Source organism: Aquarana catesbeiana, linkage group LG06 (genome assembly GCF_042186555.1).
Source record: "Aquarana catesbeiana isolate 2022-GZ linkage group LG06, ASM4218655v1, whole genome shotgun sequence".
Classification (NCBI taxonomy): domain Eukaryota; kingdom Metazoa; phylum Chordata; class Amphibia; order Anura; family Ranidae; genus Aquarana; species Aquarana catesbeiana.
The window spans coordinates 66191255-66214475 of NC_133329.1; the positions used below are offsets into that span (position 1 = coordinate 66191255).

The 23221-nt window shown below is 44.1% G+C and overlaps 1 protein-coding gene across 1 annotated transcript in view; it reads left to right on the forward strand.

The window, feature by feature from the left end:
* The first annotated feature begins 2922 nt into the window (after positions 1-2922).
* LOC141148579 (uncharacterized) overlaps positions 2923-23221 on the forward strand; it is a 117824-nt gene continuing 97525 nt past the window's right edge. The window contains exons 1-2 of the mRNA XM_073636144.1: positions 2923-3152; positions 10234-10566. Coding sequence (XP_073492245.1) covers positions 3071-3152; positions 10234-10566 — 415 coding nt within the window. The 5' untranslated portion in view covers positions 2923-3070. The remainder of the gene's footprint in view (positions 3153-10233; positions 10567-23221) is intronic.

Sequence of the window (23221 nt, forward strand, 5' to 3'; positions counted from 1 at the left end):
ACATATGCAGAACTTTATTCTTGTTTGGACACTTATTATTTTATTTTAATTTTTGAGTATTTGGGTGCACAGTCAATTATCACGCAAAGACCTCACCATGTGGATTGATCTTAATTGCGCATTTTGGTATATTTCATGCAGCACTTTGGGGTATATTTCATGCAGCACTTTTGGGATATTTTAAACTAGCACTATTATTACACATTTCTGTTTTTACATCCATATTATTACTTTCAGGTGTATTCATTTCTTATAGGACCATTGATGTTCCAGCTACACCTATATTTACTCACATTTGATTTTAGAGATTATGTGATGTTTTGCATATGTAGTATTTGCACATGACACACTTTTTGTCTACCATATACGTATTCATTTATAGTATTTCTCACGTATTTTGTTATTACACTTTGATGCACACCTTTTGAGGTACTGTTTTATTTTATTTATTTTTGAACAGCGCCAAATCCCCTATGAGAGTTCTTTAGTCTTTTGGATTTCACTTTGGTGTTTTCCCTTTTTTTGGGGGGGCTGCAGTTCTCACAGGTTACCGTCCTAAGCGCGGAACACTTGGGTTTACGCTGATCTGGAACTGACTCTGGACTGTTATTCTACCATGTTTCTGCCTACTGATTCTGTACATACCTCTGCCTGATCTTGAACTGTCCCTGGACTGTTATTCGACCATGCTTCTGCCTAACGATTCTGTACATACCTCTGCCTGATCTGGAACTGACCTTGGACTGTTTGACCATGTTATTTGCCTGCCTCTTGGACTGATCTTGTACCCTACAACTGGACTAGTGGGATTCAACACAGGGGTCTCACATATGTGAGGGGCTCCAGAATAGTTTTTCTGGATGAAGAAAACAATTTTATTTGTTTTCTCATTCCTAGATTAGGCGCTGGCTCGGAGGCTTCAAAGAGATTTGGGTGGGAGAAGCCTCTACCCCTGTCCCCATTCTGTGCTGAATGAGGCCCTACTGCCGTCATGCCTCTGTCTGTCACACTAACCACAGCACATGGACCATGTTCCTGCCTACTACGAGAACCAATATTTTTGGCCCTGCTGACAATATCTCTGCCTGCACTCACCCTGGACTGTATATGGACAGTATCCCTGCCTGCTGCCTGAAAAATTGTGTTCACTGCTGCCTGGACCAGTGCTATCCTCCTGTGGTCAACTGTGCCACTAAAACCACAGGTAATCTATTGTTTACCCTTTGCTCAGCATAATGTATTTTGGGGTGTAATTCTTGGTAAGTGCATGCTATGTGTCCCTGGAACACCTGACAGTGTTCCTTGCATGTTGGATCTCTGTATGTGGCCAGGCTGTAAAGGTCTCACACATGTGGTATTGCCATACTCAGCAGGAGTGGCAGAATGTATTTTGAGGTGTAATTTTTGCTATGTACATGCTATTTACATGCTATGTGTTGGAAATATCTTATAAACGGACAACTTTGTGTAAAAAAAATGCGTTTTTATTTTTTTCCACATTTTCCAAAAAATTCTGGAAAAAAATGAACCGTTCAAAAGACTCATTATGCCTCATAGATTATACGTTGGGGTGTTAGCTTTCCAAAATGGGGTCATTTTCTGGGCGTTTCCATTGTTCTGGTGCTCCAGGGGCTTCAAAAGTGTAATTGGTGGTTGAGAAATGAAATGTGTAATTTATGCTCCTAGAACGCCTGAAGGTGCTACTTCAACGTTAGGCCTTTGTATGTGGTCAGGCTGTTTAAAAGTCTCACACATGTGGTATTGTTATACTCAGGAGGAGTAACAGAATGTATTTCGGGGTGTTATTTTTGCTATGTACATGCTATGTGTTGGAAATATCTTATAAACGGACAACTTTGTGTATAAAAAATGCGTTTTCATTTTTTTCCACATTTTCCAAAAACTTCTGGAAAAAAATGAACTGTTCATAAGACTCATTATGCCTCATAGATTATACTTTGGGGTGTTAGCTTTCCAAAATGGGGTCATTTTGTGGGCGTTTCCATTGTCCTGGTGCTCTAGGGCCTTCAAAAGTGTAATAGTTAGTCAACAAGTTAGATGGGTAATTTATGCTCCCTGATGGTGCTCCCTGCATGTTGGGCCTCTGTATGTGGCCAGGTAGTGAAAAAGCCTCACACATGTGGTATTGTAATACTCAGGAGGAGTAGCAAAATGTATTTTGGGGTGCCATTTGTTGTATGCACATTCCATGTGAGAGAAATAAGCTATTACAATGACAATTTTGTGAAAAAAAAAATAAAATACAATCTTAATTTTGCAAAGAATTGTGGGAAAAATGACAACTTCAAATAACTCACCATGCCTCTTACTAAATACCCTGGTATGTCTACTTTCCAAAAAGGGGTCATTTGGGGGGCATTTGTACTTTCCAGGCTTGTTAGGGTCTCAAGAAATGAGATAGGCCTTAGTACATCAGATGTGATCATTTTTTTATGATTTGCACCATAGCTTGTAGACTCTATAAATTTCACACAGACCACATAATATCCAGTAATTTGGGTTATTTTTACCAAAGATATGTAGCAGTATAAATTGTGGCCAACATTTATGAAGAAAAATTGCTCATTTGCAAAATTTTATCACAGAAACGAAGAAAAATGCATTTTTTTTCTAAATTTTCTGTCTTTTTTCATTTATAGCGCAAAAAATAAAAAACCCAGAGGTGATCAAATACTACCAAATGAAAGCTCTATTTGTATGAAAAAAGGACAAAAAATCATTTGGGTACAGTGTTGCATGACTGAGTGTCATTCAAAGTGTGAGAGCACTGAAAGCTGAACATTGGTCTGGGCAGGAGGGGGGTTTAAGTGCCCAGTAAGCAAGTGGTTAAAGACAAAAAAAAAATGCTTTTAATGAAAGTTAAACTAAGTAAAACACATTTGTGTGACTGTTTACATGAATTGTCACTTTACAAGACCTTTCTACCTTCTCTTCTTCCTCATAGTTTCCCCGCATTAAAAAAAAAAAAAAAAAAAACATTAAAAAGTGAAAGTAAGTTGAAGACATTCATGTGACTGTATTCAAGAAGGTGTTGGCACATCAGAGTAAAATGCATTTAGTTTCACAAGGACTTGGCATGGCGGAGAGGACTATTCTGGGAATATTGATTCTTCTCTCTCTACACCAGACATGTGAGTTTTAACCTTTTAGTATTGGTGAGGGAAATGAGCCGTTCATTTATTGTATAGATGATACATAATAGAAAAGATCTGTGATGTGATGTTCAGGCACATGGAAGTCATAGAAGATAGATCTGTGGAAAAACTGTAGCTTTATCCTAGTCCTGTAATCTGATTACAGAGAACTTTAATTACTGATATAAACTTTAGGCTTCTTTCACACTGGGGCGTTGGGGGCGTCGGCGGTAAAACGCCGTTATTTTTAGCGGCGCTTTACCGTCGTTTTTGCCAGAAAAAGGTAAAAACCGCCTGCAAAGCGCCATTGCCCATTGATTTCAATGGGCAGGGGCACTTTAGGAGCGGTGTATACACCATTCATACAGCGCTGCAATCATGCGGCTTGCAGTACTTTTCTTACCGTCCTGCCAGCGCACCGCTCCAGTGTAAAAGCCCTCGGGCTCTCACATTGAAGTGAGAGGAGAGGCTCTTTCAAGGTGCTTTGCAGGTGCTATTTTTAGTGCTATAGCGCCTGTAAAGCAAGTCAGTGTGAAAGCAGTCTAATGTGCCCATAAATGACTCAACACCATACCAGTGTGACTACCAGTGAGCAATAACATTTGGTTCTGGCTGCTGAAGTTTCTTGCTATCACACAAAGATTTTCCACCTTCCCTAAAAAGCTTTGTACTCATCCTAACACCTTAAAGCCCAGCTCCAGGAATTAGACAAAATCTGTCCTTGCAGTGGGGCCCCATCGTACTGCAAGGGTTAATCACTCACTCAGCCTAAAGGGGCACGAATAAGGAACTATGATTACCTTTTTCCAATCTCCAGCAGGTCCATCCCGTGGAGCGACCAGTCATACAAAGCCACCTAGCTGTGGTCACTTCACTGCCTCTTCCATGTACAATACCGGGTTAATAGCCCTCCATTGTATATGATGAGCCGAAGAACCGTCCCCAACTCAGAGCCCAGGAGGGTGAAGAGAAGAGTACTGGAACCAGCCAGAGTGGGAGTAAGACTGGATACACATTATTCAACTTTTGTTGTTAGATTTTCTTTAGATTTACCTTCAACTATGTAGTAGAAGGGGCTGCGCATTATGTAGTCCTGAATCCACTACTCTGTGTATTATGTAGTCCTGTGCCCAGCGCTCTGTGTATTATGTAGTCCTGTGCCCAGCGCTCTGTGTATTATGTAATCCTGTGCCCAGCGCTCTGTGTATTATGCAGTCCTGTGCCCAGTGCTTTGTGTATTATGCAGTCTTCTGCCCAGCGCTCTGTGTATTATGCAGTCCTGTGCCCAGCGCTCTGTATTATGCAGTCCTCTGCCCAGCACTCTGTGTATTATGTAGTCCTGTGCCCAACTCTCTGTATATTATGCAGTCCTGTGCCCAGCACTCTGTGTATTATGCAGTCCTGTGCCCAGTGCTCTGTGTATTATGCAGTCCTGTGCCCAGCGCTCTGTGTATTATGCAGTCCTGTGCCCAGCGCTCTGTATTATGCAGTCCTCTGCCCAGCACTCTGTGTATTATGTAGTCCTGTGCCCAGGGTTCTGTGTATTATGCAGTCCTCTGCCCAACTCTCTGTATATTATGCAGTCCTGTGCCCAGCACTCTGTGTATTATGCAGTCCTGTGCCCAGTGCTCTGTGTATTATGCAGTCCTGTGCCCAGCGCTCTGTGTATTATGCAGTCCTGTGCCCAGTGCTCTGTGTATTATGTAGTCCTGTACCCAGTGCTCTGTGTATTATGCAGTCCTCTTCCCAGCGCTCTGTGTATTATGCAGTCCTCTGCCCAGCACTCTGTGTATTATGCAGTCCTGTGCCCAGCGCTCTGTGTATTATGCAGTCCTCTGCCCAGCGCTCTGTGTATTATGCAGTCCTCTGCCCAGCACTCTGTGTATTATGCAGTCCTGTGCCCAGCGCTCTGTGTATTATGCAGTCCTGTGCCCAGTGCTCTGTGTATTATGCAGTCCTCTTCCCAGCGCTCTGTGTAATTATGCAGTCCTCTGCCCAGCGCTCTGTGTATTATGCAGTCCTGTGCCCAGCGCTCTGTGTATTATGCAGTCCTGTGCCCAGCGCTCTGTGTATTATGCAGTCCTGTGCCCAGCGCTCTGTGTATTATGCAGTCCTGTGCCCAGCGCTCTGTGTATTATGCAGTCCTGTGCCCAGCGCTCTGTGTATTATGCAGTCCTGTGCCCAGTGTTCTGTGTATTATGCAGTCCTGTGCCCAGTGTTCTGTGTATTATGTAGTCCTGAATGCAGCGCTCTGTGTATTATGTAGTCCTGTGCCCAGCGCTCTGTGTATTATGCAGTCCTGTGCCCAGCGCTCTGTGTATTATGCAGTCCTGTGCCCAGCGCTCTGTGTATTATGCAGTCCTGTGCCCAGTGTTCTGTGTATTATGCAGTCCTGTGCCCAGTGTTCTGTGTATTATGTAGTCCTGAATCCAGCGCTCTGTGTATTATGCAGTCTTGTGCCCAGCTCTCTGTATATTATGCAGTCCTGTGCCCAGTGTTCTGTGTATTATGCAGTCCTGTGCCCAGCGCTCTGTGTATTATGCAGTCCTGTGCCCAGTGCTCTGTGTATTATGCAGTCCTGTGCCCAGCGCTCTGTGTATTATGCAGTCCTGTGCCCAGTGCTCTGTGTATTATGCAGTCCTCTTCCCAGCGCTCTGTGTAATTATGCAGTCCTCTGCCCAGCGCTCTGTGTATCATGCAGTCCTGTGCCCAGCGCTCTGTGTATCATGCAGTCCTGTGCCCAGCGCTCTGTGTATTATGCAGTCCTGTGCCCAGTGCTCTGTGTATTATGCAGTCCTGTGCCCAGCGCTCTGTGTATTATGCAGTCCTGTGCCCAGCGCTCTCTGTATTATGCAGTCCTGTGCCCAGCGCTCTGTGTATTATGCAGTCCTGTGCCCAGTGTTCTGTGTATTATGCAGTCCTGTGCCCAGCGCTCTGTGTATTATGCAGTCCTGTGCCCAGTGCTCTGTGTATCATGCAGTCCTGTGCCCAGTGTTCTGTGTATTATGCAGTCCTGTGCCCAGCGCTCTGTGTATTATGCAGTCCTGTGCCCAGCGCTCTGTGTATTATGCAGTCCTGTGCCCAGCGCTCTGTGTATTATGCAGTCCTGTGCCCAGTGTTCTGTGTATTATGCAGTCCTGTGCCCAGTGTTCTGTGTATTATGTAGTCCTGAATGCAGCGCTCTGTGTATTATGTAGTCCTGTGCCCAGCGCTCTGTGTATTATGCAGTCCTGTGCCCAGTGTTCTGTGTATTATGTAGTCCTGAATCCAGCGCTCTGTGTATTATGCAGTCTTGTGCCCAGCTCTCTGTATATTATGCAGTCCTGTGCCCAGTGTTCTGTGTATTATGCAGTCCTGTGCCCAGTGTTCTGTGTATTATGTAGTCCTGAATGCAGCGCTCTGTGTATTATGTAGTCCTGTGCCCAGCGCTCTGTGTATTATGCAGTCCTGTGCCCAGTGTTCTGTGTATTATGTAGTCCTGAATCCAGCGCTCTGTGTATTATGCAGTCTTGTGCCCAGCTCTCTGTATATTATGCAGTCCTGTGCCCAGCGCTCTGTGTATTATGCAGTCCTCTGCCCAGCGCTCTGTGTATTATGCAGTCCTGTGCCCAGTGCTCTGTGTATTATGCAGTCCTGTGCCCAGCGCTCTGTGTATTATGCAGTCCTGTGCCCAGTGCTCTGTGTATTATGCAGTCCTCAATCCAGCGCTCTGTGTATTATGCAGTCCTCAATCTGTGTATTATGCAATCCTGTGCCCATCGCTTTGTGCAATATGCAGTCCTGTGCCATTTGCCAATAAAAAGAATATGTCCGGGATTTCATTTTAAATATCTGGTCACCTTACTTTAAGAGGGGAGGGATAGTTAGACTCCCCTCTCCCCTTTCTGTGCAAATTGACAGGACTGCAAAAGCAGCTCGTTTAGAAGAAATTTAATAGCAGATTGTAAGATCTCAGAATAATTCAGAAGCATCTCAATCTGATCTCAAATTAAAGCTAAAATATACCTGGAAGTGTTCTTCTTTTAGGCGCCTTTCAACCTTTGTGGTACTTTGTGGTGTGTTGTATTCTTGTGGTGGGAAGCAACTAGGGATCCTTCTGTAGCTGTACAAAAACGTGGTTGTTCTTATAAGAGGACCAAATGAGTGACACAGCATAAAATGTAAGAAAAATAGAAAAATATAATATATTTATTAATGAATTAAAATATCATTATTCTCCCCAATGGGAGATGATGGTTATGACACTGATAACATGACAAATATCCAGAGATTACTGTGTCAGATAGGCTCTACATATGGCAACACACAGCACAAGACAACAGACAGAATATATAACAATTATTATGCAGTCCTGTGCCCAGCACTCTGTGTATTATGCATTCCTCTGCCCAGCTCTCTGTATATTATGCAGTCCTGTGCCCAGCACTCTGTGTATTATGTAGTCCACTACCCAGCACTCTGTATTATGCAGTCCTCTGCTCAGCACTCTGTGTATTATGTAGTCCTGTGCCCAGGGTTCTGTGTATTATGCATTCCTCTGCCCAGCTCTCTGTATATTATGCAGTCCTGTGCCCAGCACTCTGTGTATTATGTAGTCCACTACCCAGCACTCTGTATTATGCAGTCCTCTGCTCAGCACTCTGTGTATTATGTAGTCCTGTGCCCAGGGTTCTGTGTATTATGCATTCCTCTGCCCAGCGCTCTGTGTATTATGCAGCCCTGTGCCCAGCGCTCTGTGTATTATGCAGCCCTGTGCCCAGCTCTCTGTGTATTATGCAGCCCTGTGCCCAGTGCTCTGTATATTATGTAGTCCTGAATCTGGCGCTCTGTGTATTATGCAGTCCTCTTCCCAGCGCTCTGTGTATTATGCAATCCTGTGCCCAGTGCTCTGTGTATTATGCAGTCCTCTGCCCAGCGCTCTGTGTATTATGCAGTCCTCTTCCAAGCGCTCTGTGTATTATGCAGTCCTCTTCCCAGCGCTCTGTGTATTATGCAGCCCTGTGCCCAGCGCTCTGTGTATTATGCAGCCCTGTGCCCAGTGCTCTGTATATTATGTAGTCCTGTACCCAGTGCTCTGTGTATTATAGGAGAAATCAATGAATCTCTAACAATCAACCAGGATAACTACTCCTGGCAAGTAAATTTGTGGGGAGCAAGCCTGCCTAAACTCCAGGGTGCTACAAATATTTATCATATTCTAGAAAGCAATAATGCCAGAAAAATTAGAAAAGTGCTCACCAACTTTATCCAAATATGGCTATATCCATTTCCCAATATGCAGGGAACCAGAACAATGGATTGACCATATAGTCCAAGGTGTCAGTGCCCAGGACACAGTCTAACGAACACTGGATCATACAGAGGTGGACTCAGAAGGATACAGTTACCATACCTGAAATACTACAGTATAAAAAAGAAACGTATCAAAAAGCCAGATCAGCACGTGTCCACAGTATGTTGACTAACGGGGGGCCTAACTAGCATGTGGACATTCACACCCAATTACAACATTTGCACAAACTCCCTCACACAAAACAAATCCCAACGCCCTTGCACCCTCTCACGGGACATAAAGGGGACCCCCACACACATCCCAACCGCCGAACCACCCCCCCAAAAACTGACACAACCCCCAAAGTGCCAGTTCACTGGGGCATAATACCAACCCATCCACCCACACACACATAAACCACGCATATGGCACCCAAACCAACACCCATACAACCCGCCCTCATCCCCATCACAACACTCCAGCAGCATACACAGCCAAATCCCCCGAACAACTGTACAGGGGGAACATGTGGGGTCAGGTTCAACACAATCACCACAGAATCAGACATAGACATCTTATCCTAACCAACCAAAGCCCACCCTTCCAATCCGATGCCAAACACAAACCAAGCTCACTCAATGTAATAGTGTGTCCCTCTAATGGTTTTATCACTATTTGGAAGTTTGCAGTCCTCACTTTGTACATAGTTCTTTTTGGAGTATCCCACTCAATTTCCCCATACCTATCTACATTACCCCCAAAAAACAACAAAAAGAATAACCTTAGACTGTGTATTGAGCCACAGAGTGACTGTGACCGTGGTCTGTGCTGCTGTGTTAAAAAGTATCCTGTTCTCTTTGTATTACTTTCTTTATGTTAAATTCCTGGTGATCCTGCCAGTCCCTTGATTTCATATTTCAAACTGACTACACTAGGCAGGAGAGCACATCCATCATAGCACGGTCAGTTTTCTGGCTCTGCTGGGAGAACATGAAAAAGAGCAAGCATCAAGGGCATAGGATCAGTGTGTATTGTCATTTATGCACAAAAAGAAATAGCACACTTACATGTAAAATCTGTATAACATCTTGGGGTGGAGAGCAGGGGGTTACACTGTGCAGTGGAGGATAGAACCACAAACAAGCTGCTTGGATAATAGGCTGTTGTTGGTGAAGTTGGACCCGCCTGAGTTGAAGAAATCTGGTGGTGTCTAAGCCGTCCTTTGTGCACCTCAGACAGGTATTGTCAATGTCAATGGAATGGGCTGACCGCTACGCATTTCAGTGGAGCTGCAAGAGGTTGATTCCAGGTCAAACTCGGGTACTTACACCACTTGCATTAAAAAAAGTTTTATTAACACAGAACTGCATTAAAGTGTATTTAAAGTTAAACCCTTTTCTTTTAGATTTGAACAGAAATTCAGACTGATCCAGAGACACAGCAGGAAGTAAAAAGAGATAAAAATAGAACAAGTGTACCCATGGGAAGATATCTCCCTTACTTTCTGTTTCATTGACAAATCAAAAAGTTCAGAATTCCCATCACTTTGTGTACCAAAGACAATGGTTACCAGGACCAATAGTGAGGTGAATCTCTCCAGTAGGGACATGGAGCAAGAAATATCTAGCAGGTGTTCTAACCCTTCTAAATTCTATCCAAAATGAAACACAAGGTTTACATACTTACATTTAGTTTAATTTGTCTATTTTTTTTCCTCCCTCCCCAGCTGCACTTTATTTTCTTTGCTCCTTTGAATTTTATAAGTATTGCTTTTTCATAAACTTACCTGTTAATGTATCTCAATAGATGCAGCTTTGGATGTCTCTGCTCCTTCTACACAAAGGGCCCTTTTCACCAGGGACACCGTCCTCATCTGCTCCTTCTCGGTGGATAAACAGACGCTGGATCTTAACCTCCTGATCATATTATGGACCTTCCAGGGAAAAGTCATCCTGAGATATGACAACAAAGTCATCTCCACTCAAGACCCAAGGATGTCCCTCAAAGAGGAATCCCTGGGGGATGGATACGCCTCATTACACATATCTAATGTGACCATCTCTGATAGGGGCACCTATATGTGCACCGTTATCTACAACACTGAAAGCAAGGAGAAGGAAATTTCACTAAAAGTGTTTGGTAAGGGTACCTACTAGATTAAAATGGTAAATTTTATTGTCAAGTTCAACATTGCTTTCATGTTAAATGTAGATCTAATCTCTAACTAGATGAGATGTTTTTTAGTTTGCCAAAGCACTGTGTATCACAGACAATCGCCATGTATTTTTTCCCATAAAATACAGTTTTTACCTTTATTTGCATCCTAGTGTTGCTGATCTCCAGCCTTATTCAGGCACTTCCTGTCTTTATGCATTTGCTTCAGCATTGGCTTCACATCCTTGTAGGGTAGCCAGGGGGTACCTCCTTCATGTTCCCCTCCTCGTTGGGTGCCAAGTGCAGGTCACATAGGAGGCCTATCCCAGGTGGGGTTCTTCTGGGCTACGATAGGCATTTTTGGATTGAGTCACTGCTTTACACATGGGGTACCTTTGCTTACACGGCTGACTTAAACTCTAGTTGACTCTCTTGATGTTAATGTATACCACCATGATCACTGATGCAATTAGGAGGGACATGCTGAGCCAATGCCCTTTCACGTGTCCAGCGTATCTCCGCTACATTACTCCCAGCAATGGCATTGGGCCCGCCGTGTTCCATGTGCGCAATTCCTTAACTCTGCCTCTTCCGTACCTGTGCACAGGCAGAGAACCTCTGCAGTGCAGATCAACTCCCATTATTATGGGAGATAGACCTGCTCATGGAGAGAGTGCCAACAACAACTCCTCCTGCTAGAAGCTATCTCACATGTACACACTTAAGACAGGCTGCTAGAGAGACCTTTATTATCCTTGGTAACCACTGTATCTTCACAAAGTATTAACTCTTGTACCATTATGCTTGTACCCTAATGTGCTTAACTGAACCAAGCTGTAGGCTGTATATGCCAGTTACTTGCATTATACCCCTTGAGTAACTTCTGACCAGGCAAAGGCAAAGTTTCAAAAGCTTTGCTTAAATAATGTGGCATGACAGTCAAACAAAGACAACAGTCTCTCCTTAAACTAGTAACTAACTCAGGCGTGTGGCTGCCCCAGCATACCTGCACAGGAAAGAGTCCATGTTGGTAGTACCAAGGTTTGGCATCTTCGGAGCAGACTGCAGGTCCCAGCAATCTCTCTAGGCTGCAGAAGGATCCCAAGGATGGAGGTGCATTAGTTGGGATTACAGCCTTGGCACATCCAGCAGGCTACCAGGACGCAGTCCAGCAACGTTAATAGTAACAACCACTGACTTACAGTACCGTTTCAGCCTGGATCGGACCCCTGTCCCATTTTTACAGTGGGTTGGACCCATGAAAGCCCACCAAGAAACAGCCGGGAAACACAGTTAACACTAACCCTCCCGACTGGAGCAGCATCAAACTCTACCTGCCTACATCCTTGTTGTTGACCGGATTCCTGATAGTGACACTGGTGGGTCATGCCTGCTCAATGTGTCCTCACGGTTGTTTGTAGTCCTCACCTATGGGGCATGTTGTAAAGCCTCACCCTGTGCAGAGATTTTCTAGCTCATGGGACAACATTTAAAGCACAAGTAGACTAATGCCCCGTACACATGGTCGGATTTTCCGATGCATAATGTCCGATCGGAGCGTGTTGTCGGAAATTCCGACCGTGTGTGGGCGCCATCGGACATTTTCCATCGGATTTTCCGACACACAAAGTTGGACAGCAGGAGATAAAATTTTCCGACAACAAAATCCGATTGCGTCAATTCCGACCGTGTGTGGCCTGTTCCGACGCACAAAGTGCCACGCATGCTCAGAAGAAATTCTGACACGGGATAGCTCGTTCTGGTAAACTTAGCGTTCGCAATGGATACAGCACTTTCGTCACGCTGCAATGTAAAAAATGGTTTAATACAGCGCACTCTCTTCTTCTTTATAATGTGACAAGAATTAAGTCGTTTTGATGCTCATATTCACACACACTTCTCACAAACTTTTATTTGTGTTTTTTTAGTGGCATTCCCTCAATATATTGTTATTAGTTGTCACATCTGACAGTTTTATATTTTTTATTTTTTTTTTTTTTGGTTTTTAAGCCTTTTTTTTTCTTTAATGTTTGTATTTTTTCCAAGGCTGATCTTTGTTCAATGTTATTTTTATTTTTACTCCAGAATATTTTTGTGTGTGTTTTGTGTGGCAAGTTACCCCAACACCATTGATATCTTTTATTATTTAATCTCCAGGAGATTTTTTGTTGTTGGTGTCCCTTGTTCATTTCACATTGTATATTAGAAATGTACCTGAATCCTCACAAACAAACCATCATTTTTGAAGTAAAACACATAGGAGAGTATAATTCAAAACAAAAATCCTTTATTAAGGGATCAGAACCAAACAAAGAGGAAGGCAACACTGGATCAACAGCAGAAATTAGTGAAGCCTGGGACCCCCACGGCAGACATCAATTCTTCAACATAAAACTTGGTGGCCTGAGGAGTCCATATGTAAGGAAGGGCAGTCTGGTCCGGGATTCACAGAGACTTGGATAGCAGCAGATGACATCAGTGTCCCCAGGCTGTGGTACCACAAGAGGCTGCATCTTTTGGCCGACCAGACTGGATCCAGGGTCCTCACTCTCTGGTCTTCCTTTCACACTTCCTTCCGGGCTGTGGCTGTGCAGTTGTAGATGTGGCAGGAGGAGGAGTAGGACCTGGAGGAGGAGTAGGACCTGCAGGAGGAGGAGGAGGACCATCCCAAAGCTGTGTGTGAGGTGTAATTTGGCCCCTCATACCTTTAGCCAGAGCCTCAGATATGAGGGCCTCACACATGGCTTTTTGGCCCTCCTCCATCCTCTGCATTTTATAAGCAATGAATGCAGCAAAGTTCTCCTGCCTGGTGTGTGGTGCTCCCAGGACCTCTGTAGCCCTACAAAAAAATCTGATAGCCGCCTCCTCTAGGGCACTCCTCCTACTGCCACTTTCTCTTTCCAGGGGGGGTGGAGAGACCTTGATATCAGCCAGCCGGCTCGGCCCGGCCACCTCCTGGCTGAGACTTCCCTGTGTATGAAAAAGGGACATAGTTTTAGTTTTTGCATCATCAATCACAATCATAAATTAGTACTCCAAACTAACATCTAGTTAACATCACTGATTGGACAAGCAGAAATATTTAGAGGAATGCTATACCTGGCTCAATCTGGGCTCCTCCACATGTTGCCTGGAAGGCCCAGGTTGGGCGTCAGAAGCCTCAGCCGGGGGGGAAGGAAGCGTGGAAGGAAGACGGGAGAGTGATGGCCTGGGTTCAGTCTGGCCTGCCAGAAAGTGCAGCCTGTCGTAGTGCAACATCCTGGGGACATAGATGTCACCTGCTGCTCCGGATCTCTGTGAATCCAGGACTTTATAGCGCTCCCTCAGATATGTGCTCCTCAGGCCACCAATGATAAACTTTAAATAAGTGATGTCTGCTGTGGGGATCACCTGCTTCACAATTTCACACAATTGCTCCAGTGCTGCCTTCCTCTTTGCTTGGTTCTTGTAATGGGGGTGTTTCATCTCCCACAGACAGGGCAGCTCCCTTAGCATGTCTATGAAGACTGAAATGAAGTCCTTATCTTGGAGTGCCATATCCATGTTCACTGCAAGACACAACACAAGACAAAGCCTAATGTCACACCAAACTCTCCTAATCTTGTTACAATATAGGCCTCAATCTATAGAAGCAGTATAGGCCCAAGTTTGTCTCTTACCTTCGTTCGTACGTTCGGCGCGTCCAATGCTCCTTCCTCCGCTCACAGATCCAACGTAATACGCACGCGTGTTACGCTTTATATACACTGCGCATGCGTGTAACTCCGCCCGCCCCTGACGTTCTTTCTAGTGTATTCCCCGCCCCTTTTCGTTCGGCGCAGTGGGGGAAGAGCATGATGGCGGACATACAGCAGGTGCGGGCTAATTGTAGCAACGAGGAGGAGGAAAGGGCGGATCCAGGCACGTCCCGATCCAGAAGGAGACGTTTTAAGGCCACAAATATGTCGTTTGGGGAGATGTTGGAGATGGTCGACATCATGAGGAAGTCCGACTATGACGGAAAATATGGGCCTTACCCCAACCCCAACATCCGAAAGGCCAAGATCATGGCGAAAGTGGTCAGGAGTCTAGAGCGGAATTTCGGGGTACGAAGGTCTAAAGATCAGCTCAGGAAGCGGTGGTCGGACCTGAAGTTGAGAGAGCCAGAGCAGTACCAAAAGATCCGGAGAGTGCTGCAAAAAAGTAAGTAGTTGTGCTGTGTTCCTATTCTTTCTGTCTTTATTACGTTCGTTCTGCTCCATATGCTTTCATTAGTTGTAACGTTTCCAAAGGTCAACTTTAATGTTCATGGGCACATTATTCGTTTGTATCAAACATTTTTCTTTCGGCCTCTAGAACACCATTGTTTAGGCCATATGCATTTTCACACATTTTTGGGGGCCTACTTGGATGCCAAATATTTGTTTGTGTAGATGGTTTTGTTACTAGAATGAAATGCAAACTAGATTGTGTGTAAGGAGAGGACACTGAGCAGCTGTTTTCACATCTGGACACTGGAGCACTAGTGTGGGACACAAGAACACCATTTTTATTAGGGGGGGCACACAGGTGCTCCAGTGTATACTATAGGGGGGGCTCCATCTGTGAAGCTTGTACCAAACAGGTAAAGTATTGCAGCTTGACAAAGGCCAATAAAAAATATACATCTTGGAACTCTGCTAAAATAGACAATTGTACCCCACTTCCAAGCAATGTTTCCTATTTCTAGTTCTGCCTTCAAATATCTGTGTGCTAAGTATACCATTTTTGTTTTACATAGGGGAGAAAAGACTCGCAGGACACCCCTCATCCCAGGAGACCACAGACCCCCCACCTCTGGAAGAAGGGGAAATACCGCAAACACAAGATGCTGAGCAGGAGGAAGAAGAAGACGTGGTGGAGATTGGCACCACAACAGGTGAGTGTCTGCGACCACAGGCTCAGGTAAAAGAGATGGATGGTGGCAGATTTTTGAGACCTTTTTTTTTGTTCTTTATCTCTTTTTAGGTGATCGTGATGTGAGGGATCCAGAACGTTTTACATCTGAAAGTGCCCAGATACTCATCGGGGAGATCATGGGGTGTAATCTCGAATTGCACAACATACAGCAACAAATCAATGATGTTATTAAAAAAAATAATAACATCATTGATGTTTTGGGGCGAATTTAAACCCCACAAAATCACCTGTTTTAGCATTCCAAAATTTTTTCTATGTTTAGAAAAGCCAAATTTGGAGGATGCACACAGTGTGCCAACATGTGCTATCTGCCATCACGGGAGATCAATGGACGCGTTTTGGGGGGCCAACCCCTTCCTCAATTATAAAGTAGCGTTGAGGAAGGGCTTGCTCCCCCCAAACACGTCCCTTGATCCCCCATGATGGCAGATAGCACATGTGGACATTTGTAAATTGGTGTGCATCTTCCAAATTTGGCTTTTCCAGGGGTGATTTCCCCCCATCTGAACGCTATATCAAACCCAGTTCATAAATACTGATGTCTGATATAGCCTTCAGGTTTTACCTAATGTGAACTTTGTAAGTTCAAGTTTTTTGGCTTTCTTGTTGGTTTTACACAGGCCTGTTTTATCTGAAATGGATATTTTGAATTTTCATAATGCTACTGCAAACATTGTTATACAACAAACATGTTGGTTTGTTTTAAAAACCTTTGGTAAATGCGCATGTGATTGTGCAGGTATAAAAAAGTGCCTTACTCAAGAATGTGTGGATTATTGTCTCAACACTACAACACTTTTGGGGTGATGTAATAGCTGTTTTATGCACAAATGGGGGTTATTTCCTAAGGGCAAATCCTCTTTGCACTACAAGTGCAGGTTCAGTGCTGTTGCAAGTGCACTTGTAGTGAAATGTGTTTTTGCATTTAGGAAGTACCAGCCAACACTGTTTTTTATAAGGTTACCCAATCACGACATTTTCTGCACTCAACACATTTCTGTCAGGGTCAGCTAAAACAAACACAAGCAGTAAATGTCCACCAAGAATTTCTTTTGGTTGTTTTTTATTTGAAAAAGGTGTCACCTATTGTCTGGCATATTGATAGCCCCCCTACCCGCAAAGAACTCCAGGTATCGTAACCGGACATCACGGGCATTCAGGGAGGGCAAGCCAGGACGGCCACTTTCAAGTGCCGTCATTGTTGATGTATTTGGGATTCCGGCCTCAGGCCCAACTGAGCCAGCATAGTTGGCTGAATGTTTTCGTAGAAAATTATGGAGAACACAGCAGGCAAGTATTATATGGTTCAGTTTATACTCCGCCATATGGATGGGTGTCATAAATAATCGGAACCGGCTGGCCAGGATTCCAAATGTGTTCTCCACCACTCTTCGGGCTCTGGCCAGCCGGTAATTAAAAACCCTCTGTTCCGGGGTGAGGGTCCTCATCGGGAATGGCCGCATCGGGTGGTCCCCCAGCGCAAATGCTTCATCAGCAACGAACACAAATGGGAGACCTTCAACATTGTCCTCTGGAGGTGGCAAGTCCAAGCTGCCATTCTGGAGATGCCTGTAGAACTCCGTCTGGGCGATCACTCCACCATCGGACATCCGGCCATTCTTCCCCACGTCCACATACAAGAAGTCGTAATTAGCCGACACCACCGCCAACATCACTATACTATTAAACCCCTTGTAATTATAATAGTACGACCCCGAGTTGTGTGGTGGGACGATGTGGACGTGTTTCCCATCAATTGCCCCTCCGCAGTTAGGAAAGTCCCACCGCTGGGCAAAGTGGGAGGCCACAGTCTGCCATTCCTGTGGCGTGGAAGGAAACTGTTGAGTAAAAAACAAGAAACATTACTATTTTTTCACAGAAACCTGGCAAGCAGATTAGACACAAACATTATGGGTCAACCTCCAGATAGCATTTATTAAGGGGAATTTAACAACAACAAAGTATAAGGTACACCTATCATATTCCCCCCCCCCCTCTCATGGGCCATTTCTAACATTATAGGGGGGGGGACTCTTGGACAGGTAACCCTCTTCACTTCATTGAGAGATGAATGCCTAAATACAGGGTATTACTTGGAACAGCCCCTCCTTAGTTACACTATTGGCAGACCACTGGACAGGTAAGAAGTGTCATAATACAAAGATATAAATACACACTGTACACATTTGAGGACATTTGAACATTCTGTTATCCTATCAAGATCATAATAGGATACAAGAACTTTAAACAGTACCATTGGAAAGTATACAGGCAGGCCCTTGCACTACATGCTTTGGGGAATTCATCCATAAATCTGAGCACTAAAGAGGTGGGTATAGTGTGTATGGGTTTGGCAAAGTCAGCAGATAGATGATTGAGGATAGAGAATTGGGATCAGCTGACTTAGCAGTTGGGGGAGGGAGGGTTACAAAAAATTTGGGGACACCACAAAAAAAAGCCTCTGGCCCTCTGCCTGAATTTAAATCAAAAATAACATTTCCAAACATTTTAGGGGGTGTTTGGGGTAAAGCACTACTATGGAGCTGATAAAATACATTGTTAAGTGACTACATGAGGTGAATATAGGGCAGGAGACACCATGCCGGGGAGGTTATTGAAGGGCAAATATGTATGAAGGACCTAAAATAATAATTACATAAAAATCCAGCATGCATGAGGACAAAGGGGACATTCACAGCATATTACAATCATGGTAATTAGGGAATGAGGGAAGAAATACAATATATTATCAAACATTCAATACAATAAAATGTGATATAAAAGGATAAAAATCTTACCTTCATATACTCCTTCTGCAGGACCTGGATGATGGCAGAACAGGTCTCTGGGATAATGATCCCCAGAGCCTGGGGGGAGATGCCTGTCGAGAACTTGAGGTCCTGCAGGCTTCTCCCTGTGGCCAAATACCGCAAGGTAGCGACCAACCTCTGCTCCGGAGTGATGGCTTGCCTCATGCAGGTATCCTGCCTGCTGATATAGGGGGTCAGCAAAGCCAATAAACGGTGAAACACGGGGTCCGTCATCCTGAGAAAGTTCCTGAAATCATCAGGATTATTCTCACGGATCTCACGGAGCAAAGGCATATGACAGAACTGGTCACGCTGAAGCAACCAATTCTTGGTCCATGAACTCCTCCCCACCCTGTTCATGGACTGGACTTGTGTCAAGGTCAGGACCCCAACACCAAGCCCCCGCACAGCACGAACTCTACGAGGAGTACGCATACGCAACATGGCTAGAAAACGGTCGGCTGCTCAGAACGAAGTAACAGAACGCACTGAAGAACAGCAAGGTCTGTGAAGAGCGACCTGAAAAACAGTAACGAACGAACAAGAATACAATGACTAAGTCATGCGGAACTTGCTTGCACGCACTGAAGAGCAGATACAAACCCACAAGCACAAACTGAACGTCAGAAAACGATCTGAAAGCCACGAGTCTGAAAAAGCGCGAATCGTCTCTCACCAAACTTTTACTAACACGAGATTAGCAAAAGGAGCCCAAAGGGTGCCGCGCTTGGTTCTGAACCGGCCTTTTCTAGTCTCGTCGTACGTGCTTGACGTCACCGCGTTGTTGGCGATCGGAAATTCCGACAACTTTGTGCAACCGTGTGTAGGCAAAACAAGTTTGAGCCAACATCCGTCGGAAAAAATCCTAGGATTTTGTTGTCGGAATGTCCGATCAATGTCCGACCGTGTGTACGGGGCATAATAGTGGTTGTCACTGGGGCAGGTTAACAGAGCATTTGCTTCTTTACATACACAGTAGCTGCCCCCATGTGTTTTAACAAAAACGCACACCATTCACAGCATCATGGTAACGTCTTCACAGAGACCAAGTTCTTTGTTTCTAATTAGAGCATTCAAAGATTCAACATAAGAATGTTTAAATATTGTTTTTATGAAAAAGAAAATATGCATTAAATATTTACAAAAAAAAACACTACTAAACAGTCATGAGCAACAGTAAAATAATCTAGAATCCCTGGAAATTTTGATGGTAAATGAAAGTTCCAGCTGCCAAATTCATCAGCTTTTTCTCAAACCTTGAGAAGGAATTGCAGAATTACTTCCACTCAATTAAAGGGTCTGAGGGGTGTATTGTGGTGTTATAGTATCCCAAGGGATGTACCCTTAATGTCAACTATCCAATGTATAACTGTATTTCCATATAAAAACATAAATAGTGCCGCGCTAAATAAAACTAGACTAAATCACTAAGGATTAACCACTTCCGGACCGCCACACGCCGATGTACGTCCCTACTTTGAGGATATTGTTGTTATTGCAGCAGCTAGCTGCCATAACCCCGGTATCCCCGTGTTCGGTCCGGTACAAGATAAAAGTGGTCACTGTAGCGGATTCGCCACAAGATCACTTTTATTGAGGCAGGAGAGCGCGCCCCCCTCCCGCCGCGATCCCGTGCCCTCCGCCGCTTACCGGAGCCTTTGGCAGTCCCCTGGGCTGACATGGAGACGAGTGAGGGGAAGATGGCCTCCACCCATCTCCATGACACTGCAGGGCGGAAGCGACATCAAAACGTCACTTCTGGCCATAGCTCTTAAAGGGCCAATTTATTTTGTTTATTTTTGTAAATGACATTTTTTTTTTTTTTTTTATTGCATTTAGTGTAAATATGAGATCTGAGATCTTTTTGACCCCAGATCTCATATTTAAGAGGTCCTGTCATGCTTTTTTTCTATTACAAGGGATGTTTACATTCCTTGTAATAGGAATAAAAGTGACACACTTTTTTTTAAAAAAAAGTGTAAAAATAAAAAGTAAAAGGTAAAATAAATAATAAGAATAAAAATTTAAAACGCGACCTGTCCTGCCAAGCTCGCAAGCTCGCGCGCAGAAGCGAACGCATATGTGAGTAGCGCCCGCATATGAAAACGGTGTTCAAACCACACATGTGAGGTATCGCCGCGATCGGTAGAGTGAGAGCAATAATTCTAGCCCTAGACCTTCTCTGTAACGCAAAACATGCAACCGGTAGAATTTGTTAAATGTCGGCTATGGAGATTTTTAAGGGTAAAAGTTTGTCACCATTCCACGAGCGGGTGCACATTTGAAGCGTGACATGTTGGGTATCAGTTTACTCGGCGTAACATTATCTTTCACAATATAAAACAATTGGGCTAACATTACTGTTGTCTTATTTTTTAATTAAAAAAAGTGCATTTTTTTTTTTAAAGTGCGCTTGTAAGACTGCTGCGCAAATACGGTGTGACAGAAAATATTGAAACGACTGCCATTTTATTCTCTAGGATGTTAGAAAAAAAATGTATAATGTTTGGGGGTATTAAATAATTTTCTAGCAAAAAAAAATGTTTTTAACTTGTAAACACCGAGTCTGAAAAAGAGGCCTGGTCTTAAAGTGGTTAATAAATGTATGAATTTAAAAACTTCAGAGAGAAAGTCCATGCATAAAACGATGCATAATCACAGCGGATGTGAGTTCACTGTATACTATTATTAGTCATAAAGACGCCTTATCTTTGATCAGATGTGCTTTTTTGTCATCTGACCTCTCCAGGAAACATAAGAAATTTATTTTGAGTTGTCTGAGCTTTTGTCTGTCGAGAAATGACTTTTGGTACAATAGGCAGTTCTTCCTACAGACTAGGGGAGTTGCGATGGGGGCTCGGTTTGCTCCCAGTGTGGCCAATTTATTTATGGCCTACTTGGAGGAAGAATGTGTGTTTAAAAACCGACCCCCTGAGCTAGTATGTTACCATAGGTATATAGATAATGTAATTATGATTTGGGAGGGTGAAAGATCTGGTTTAGAGGTCTATATGAATAAATTAAATGCCAACAATAAAAATATTATCTTATCTTGGAATATTAGTACTGAGCCGACAGTCTTTCTCAATCTGGAAATTTTTTAAGAAAATGATATCTTTAAGATGATCAATCATTTTAAGCCGATGGACCGGAATTCTTTCATTCCATTAGGAAGTTGTCACCATACCAAATGGCTGTGTAACATACCCAGAGGGCAGTTTATTCATCTACGATGGAACTACACCTCAGAGGGAGATTTTATCGCCCAGTCTCAGGTTCTGTCAACTCGATTCCAGGAGAAAAAAGGGTATGATAGATTAGGCCTTGAGAAGGAGGTGAAAATGGTAAGAAAAATGGATAGAAAGATTTTGGTTTCCAACATATCACGTAAGAATGCAAATACTTCTACTAATATGAAGATGGTTCTGGACTACAACATCCAATGTAAAAAATTTGAAAAAATCATCCAGAGGCATTGGCCTATATTAAAGCAGTACAGGATTTTGGGTCCAGTCCTCCCCGAAAGGCCTCAGTTCATGTACAGGCAGGGCTGGATTTCCCACAAGGCCAGGCCTTGGGGCGGCAGTGGTGCAGGGGCGGCGACGCTCCTGCGGCGACTTCTCGGCTTTTGCAGCCGCCCCCCCCGCATTAACATACATAGCCCCGGGACACTGTACTGCACAAGCGCTGCGCCTGCGCAGTACAGGGGGGTCATTATCTGCCGGGGGAACTTTTTTGGCAAGACACCTGGTCCAGGAGGAAGCAGAAATGACACTGCGCGGCTGCGCTGGGCACTGGGAGATCCAAGCTGAGCCGCTCGCTCTGTGTAAATGGGAGGACGGCCCTTCTATCCAGGCTCTGCCTGCAGGGCTGTCTGAGTGGTGGACATGGATGGTGAATGCCGTGGCCCGGGATGACTGTAATCGCACACTACAGGACAGGTAAGACTGAACAGCAACAATCTGTATGTCAGGTAGGTCAGTCATGTATGTTAGTAGTCAGGTCAGTCATGTATGTCAGTAGTCAGGTTAGTCATGTATGTCAATACTCAGGTTAGTCATGTATGTCAGGTTGGTCAGTCATATATGTCAGTAGTCAGGTCAGTCATGTATGTCAGGTAGGTCAGTCATGTATGTCAGTACTCAGGTCAGTCATGTATGTCAGTAGTCAGGTTAGTCATGTATGTCAGTAGTCAGGTTAGTCATGTATGTCAGGTAGGTCAGTCATGTATGTCAGGTAGGTCAGTCATGTATGTCAATAGTCAGGTTAGTCATGTATGTCAGGTAGGTCAGTCATGTATGTCAGTACTCAGGTCAGTCATGTATGTCAGTAGTCAGGTTAGTCATGTATGTCAGTAGTCAGGTTAGTCATGTATGTCAGGTAGGTCAGTCATGTATGTCAGGTAGGTCAGTCATGTATGTCAATAGTCAGGTTAGTCATGTATGTCAGGTAGGTCAGTCATGTATGTCAGTAGTCAGGTCAGTCATGTATGTCAGTAGTCAGGTTAGTCATGTATGTCAGGTAGGTCAGTCATGTATGTCAGGTAGGTCAGTCATGTATATCAGTAGTCAGGTCAGTCATGCATGTCAGTAGTCAGGTTAGTCATGTATGTCAGGTAGGTCAGTCATGTATGTCAGTAGTCAGGTCAATCATGTATGTCAGTAGTCAGGTTAGTCATGTATGTCAGGTAGGTTAGTCATGTATGTCAGGTAGGTCAGTCATGTATGTCAGTAGTCAGGTTAGTCATGTATTTTAGGTAGGTCAGTCATGTATGTCAGTAGTCAGGTTAGTCATGTATGTCAGGTAGGTCAGTCATGTATGTCAGTAGTCAGGTTAGTCATGTATGTCAGGTAGGTCAGTCATGTATGTCAGGTAGGTCAGTCATGTATGTC